Consider the following 4,917-nt stretch of genomic DNA (forward strand, 5'->3'; position numbering starts at 1 on the left):
TTTGTTGTGTGTCCCAAAATCTCGTACTGTGACCTACGGAAACAGATGCTTTGGGAGGGTTTCGGCTACGTTGTGGAATAGCTTACCATCTGCTATTAGGAAGTCAAATACCCTGGCCAAGTTCAAGAGGGACATAAAAACTCACCTCTTCACGTCTGCATTTTAGAATCTTTGCAAAGACGTCATGTAAATACCACCCTTTTATTTGTTCAATTATGTGCACATTGCTTGTTAAATGTATGAAAGTGATTGCAAGCCTTTGTTGTTTGTTTTCACAATTATAACCATTACTATTATTCATATGTTGTAAAGCGCCTTAGAGTAATTTTAAAAATTATACAGGGCGCTATATAAATGTTGTATATTATTATTATTATTATTATTATTATTATTATTATTATTATATGACAATGGCTGCTGTGAGGATTAAAAACTCAATCAAAACAAAAATCAAACAAACCACACCAACCCACCCAAACAAACCAAACCAATTGGTTGCATCTTACCAGTTAATTAAGTGCTGATCTGAAAAAAATATTTCATAATAGAACATAAAGCAGAAGAAGACACATTTCATAAGTTTCATTAGAGTTAAACAAATATTTGAAATATGTAAAGCAGTGAAATTCTTCAACCTGTTTTTAAGGATATGATGTGTTAAATAGCCATGACGATTACACGATAGATACTGTGTCATGGTCTACCATACGTTCGTTTCCAAACATAAAACTTTATGCTTGATTTGACTATTACAGTTTGTTTGCATAAACTTGCATGGGGAAGAGGGCAGTTGAACTTCTATTTGATCTAGATAAGCGTGGCTGACATCGTGGTTGAAGTTTTAGACAATATATCACGTAGAATCTATGATATTTCATATATTTCATATATTGTATAAATTATCTAATATAAAATATAAGGTATATTATATACAACATAAATGATATCGTATGCTATATCAAGTATCTGACATAAGTGAACCCTTTCACCACTGTAGACCATAATGGACTCATCTAGATTAATGCATGGTAGAGTTCACTCATGTAACAAAGGGATGAAAGGGCTAATGAGATACATGATTGACATTGACATTGCTCCTTGACTAAATGTTTAGTTTGCTTGCCATACGTTTTCGCTGAATATGTTTTTTTAACATGTCCGTATTAATCTTTGCTCATATTTTGCCCTAAAGTCAAGGTTTATTTAAAATTAAGTTGTTGATTGATCTTGTTTACATTTAGACAGTAAACCCTATTTTAAACAAGTGAGCAAAGCGTTTTTAATATCCATCTACTTCTAATATTACAACTGCCTAGACTTATAATAATTGCAAATATGCGCGTGCTGTAATTACAATGTGCAGGGAACAGTTTTACGTGGCAGTATTGATATTTCTATCCTGTTCAAAGCTGTAGAAATACATAAAATAGACATGAGGCCAAACCGGGTTGGGCAGGTACGGCAGATGTTATTTATCGCAGCAGAACTGAATTCAATTTAAATTTTCTGAGGAGCGATATGTAAATTCAACACTTGAATTTATTAAATCGACATCATTTAAATACGTCAATAACACGGATTTTTTTAATAATATTAGGAAAGACATTTGTTTCAGTTCAATCCTTTATTACGTTTGCCAATTTTCCTATCAAAACAAACAATTCAGACACAAAATTAAAACATTCCATATAAAATATCTAAGAGATTTTCCCATTTTTGAATATATAAGTCTTGTGTATCTAAACAAAATGAAATATCTCCTGACCAGCCGTTCACAATGTATACAGTATATAGTCACCTCAATGTTCTTGTGTTAACCAGTCATTTTCTGTGCAAGGGTTTTGTGCTTATAGACGTAGACATGTAATTATAATGACAATTGGCTTTGGTCAACACATTGTTTAACAATACTGCATGGTAATTCAAATAAACAACCTGTTATTACAAATAGAATTTCCCTAAAAGGACGGATGTCATATTCGGCCGTTTTACGTTTTGGGTCAGACTTACACAAGTTGCAATATTGGGGGAAAAAATCAGTGAAACCCCTTGGGAGATATTGGAGTTATAAAGTGAATATATAAGTATTTACAAATATCCCTTTTGGGTGTAAACAGGGATAACACAAGGTGCATTGATTAGTCTACTTTAATTGACACGTTAAAATGTTTTAATGTAAAAATGAGGGTAAATTTTGAATTAAACAATAATTAACGTGTTCTTGTTCTGATAACATTTCATTGGTGTTATAGTGTGAAAACATATCTGAATAGTTGATTTGGGCTAAAACTATATGTTTTAAGGGGATATTGAAAAGAAAAGATTGATATGTCATTTTATTGACCCCTCCTTTGACCCCTTAGGAGTCAAACGGAATTTATTCTCATATCAGTGAGGGGCCATAAAAATGTCCAAATTTGGCATCCATTCTTTAAAAAGTATTTATTTAGCTTAGTACTCTTCTTTGTTTGATTTATTATTATACCTTATCTTTATAGCGTTGGTCACATGACGGCGCATTAAAACATAATGTCGCACTTGTTCCCCCGATAATGTTTCCCTCATTCGAAGCCTCTTTAGAAAATTCGGCACGAGCCACGCCTACCTAGTTTCAAATGACGGAGGCAGACGACAACAACGGTGCGTCAACGTGATCATCTCTTATTTTTAGTTGGGGTTTTATTTTGGCACCATAATATATGTATTGCCCTTGAGGTGGGGAATACATGTATAATGCACCAACGAGGCAGAAAGATACCAGTATTTACCAGCCTCTAATAATGAAAAGAGAAACCGAGATATAGATAAAAAGAAATTTGAGCTAGTTTCCTGTTTTTTGTTTGTTTTTTGTTTACTCTTTGAACAAAAGCAAATGAGAAAATTCATCTAAATGTACTTAGGTATCATTTTAAATGCGATTTTGACAAAAAGAGACAATATAATATTATATTAGTAAGTGCACCAGTATTAAATATTGTAACATTATTATATCATCATCGATAATTGTAATGCTCTAAAATCCTTATCATCCTATAGAGTTTTAATATTTCATAATCATTGTCATCTTGATTTTGAATATTTTATAATAATTAATTACATTTGATATTCATTTCCAGTTTCAATATTGCATTAGCTATAATGACCGTGATTAATTTATATATAGTGTAACTTAAGGATATTGTAATATTACGTGAACGAGGCATTACATAGTGCCTGTACTGATATCAGATAATGTCACAATATATTAGCATTACATTTTTTAGTATTATGCTATTATTTTTAGGCCAAGTGGTTAAGGCGTCTGACATTCTGCTACCACTAGCCCTCCACCACTGGGTCGTGGGTTAGAGACCTACGTAGGGCAGTCGCCATGTACTATCCGTAGGTCGGTGATTTACCTCCGGGAATTCCGGCTTACATCCACCAACAAAACCTGGCACGTCCTTAACTGACACTAGCTGTTAATAGGACGTAAAACACAAGCAAAACTAACCAAACGTACATAGAAAATTATCATGCTGAGAAAATGTACCTGAATATGTCAACCGGCTTCTCTTTTCATTTTTAAATATTGAAATTAGTGTTGCATTGCCACCATGCAACAATAATAAAACAAACAATGTATTTGGTACCTAAGCCATGAGTAAACTAATAAAAGATGGCTCTTCTAAATACACATTGTCAACCAGCAGCCACGTAGAATGTTGCCGAATTGCAAATTAGTGTTGCCGTTGTGAATAGGCCGTTAAGGGTGGGTCTGAGATATTTAAAAACCATAGATATACCATTCAAAATAATACCTGAATCATTGTTGTACATTTCTAAAGCATTCTTAATAATGAATATAGCATAATGATACGAACAAAACATTGGTTTGTGTACAAGATACTGACCTGTAAATACATTGTGGCTACATCCAATAGGTATATATCTGACGTCGGCCCACCTCGTGTATCACCGGCTAGAATACGTGTGTAAAGCCCATTGTTACTCCAGTATATTCAGGTCAACCTAGGAGCTACAATGGATGTCGACATTGTTCAGTCATGCGTAACGATAAAAAAAGGTGATGGTTTTTGTAAAGGGTAACTGCACTAATTACATATATCCGTGCAAACGTGACGCAAATGACAAGAATATGCTACGTTGCGTACGGAAAGGTTATGTATCAACTGCGCAATCGCTACGCATGAGCTATGCAAATATCACGGCTTATGCTAGATCAGATTCAAGATAATAAAGATAAATGAATGGGTGTGAACAAATTGAGTCTTTAAAACTGTGTGGACCTGTATCTAGCGTCGACAGAGAGATTCAAATTACGATTATGCATATTGTTTAAATTCACGATTGGTTGATTGGTTGGTTGGTTGTAAAGGGGTACGTAGGTATGCATCAATGAGCGTGTGTGTGTATGTGTGGGAGTACATGAATGAATGTATGTATGTATGTATGTATGATAGATATTTGTTTTTATGATATGTGTGGGTATGTGTTCATGCACTTTTGTGTGATCTCACATGTAAAAATAAAAACAGTGCTTCGGACATACCAATTAAAGGGACATCACGTGAAAAGGCGTGTTTTTTTTAATGAATGTATGTATTGTATGCACTTCCACTTATGTTACCTCGCAATCCCCATATTCATAGTCCGTTCCAAATGTCCAGTTTGACCACTTGAATTGTTCGGGAAAGCCCGGCTAAAAATAGCGCCGATAACGTCACCTGATTAGGCAGCAAACACAAGTGGTGCGAGCGAGATGAAACGGTTTACAAAGAGGCCCTCAGAGAGGGGCCGTTAGGCAACTGCAACTTCTTACCGCACTATGAAACCAAGTTATATGATTTCTAATTCCGTATTCAAACTTATTGAACAGTAATTATTCATCATCAGAAGTTAATTGCACACTTGCCA

General features: G+C 34.4%; 1 protein-coding gene across 1 annotated transcript in view; it reads right to left on the bottom strand.

Moving 5' to 3' along the window:
- LOC110460544 overlaps positions 1-4,161 on the bottom strand; it is a 21,710-nt gene extending 17,549 nt beyond the window's left edge. The window contains exon 1 of the mRNA XM_021513510.1: positions 3,894-4,161. Within this exon, the coding sequence (XP_021369185.1) occupies positions 3,894-3,905 (12 nt within the window). The 5' untranslated portion in view covers positions 3,906-4,161. The remainder of the gene's footprint in view (positions 1-3,893) is intronic.
- Positions 4,162-4,917: the final 756 nt, after the last annotated feature.

Source organism: Mizuhopecten yessoensis, unplaced genomic scaffold (genome assembly GCF_002113885.1).
Source record: "Mizuhopecten yessoensis strain PY_sf001 unplaced genomic scaffold, ASM211388v2 scaffold10427, whole genome shotgun sequence".
In the NCBI taxonomy this organism is placed as follows: domain Eukaryota; kingdom Metazoa; phylum Mollusca; class Bivalvia; order Pectinida; family Pectinidae; genus Mizuhopecten; species Mizuhopecten yessoensis.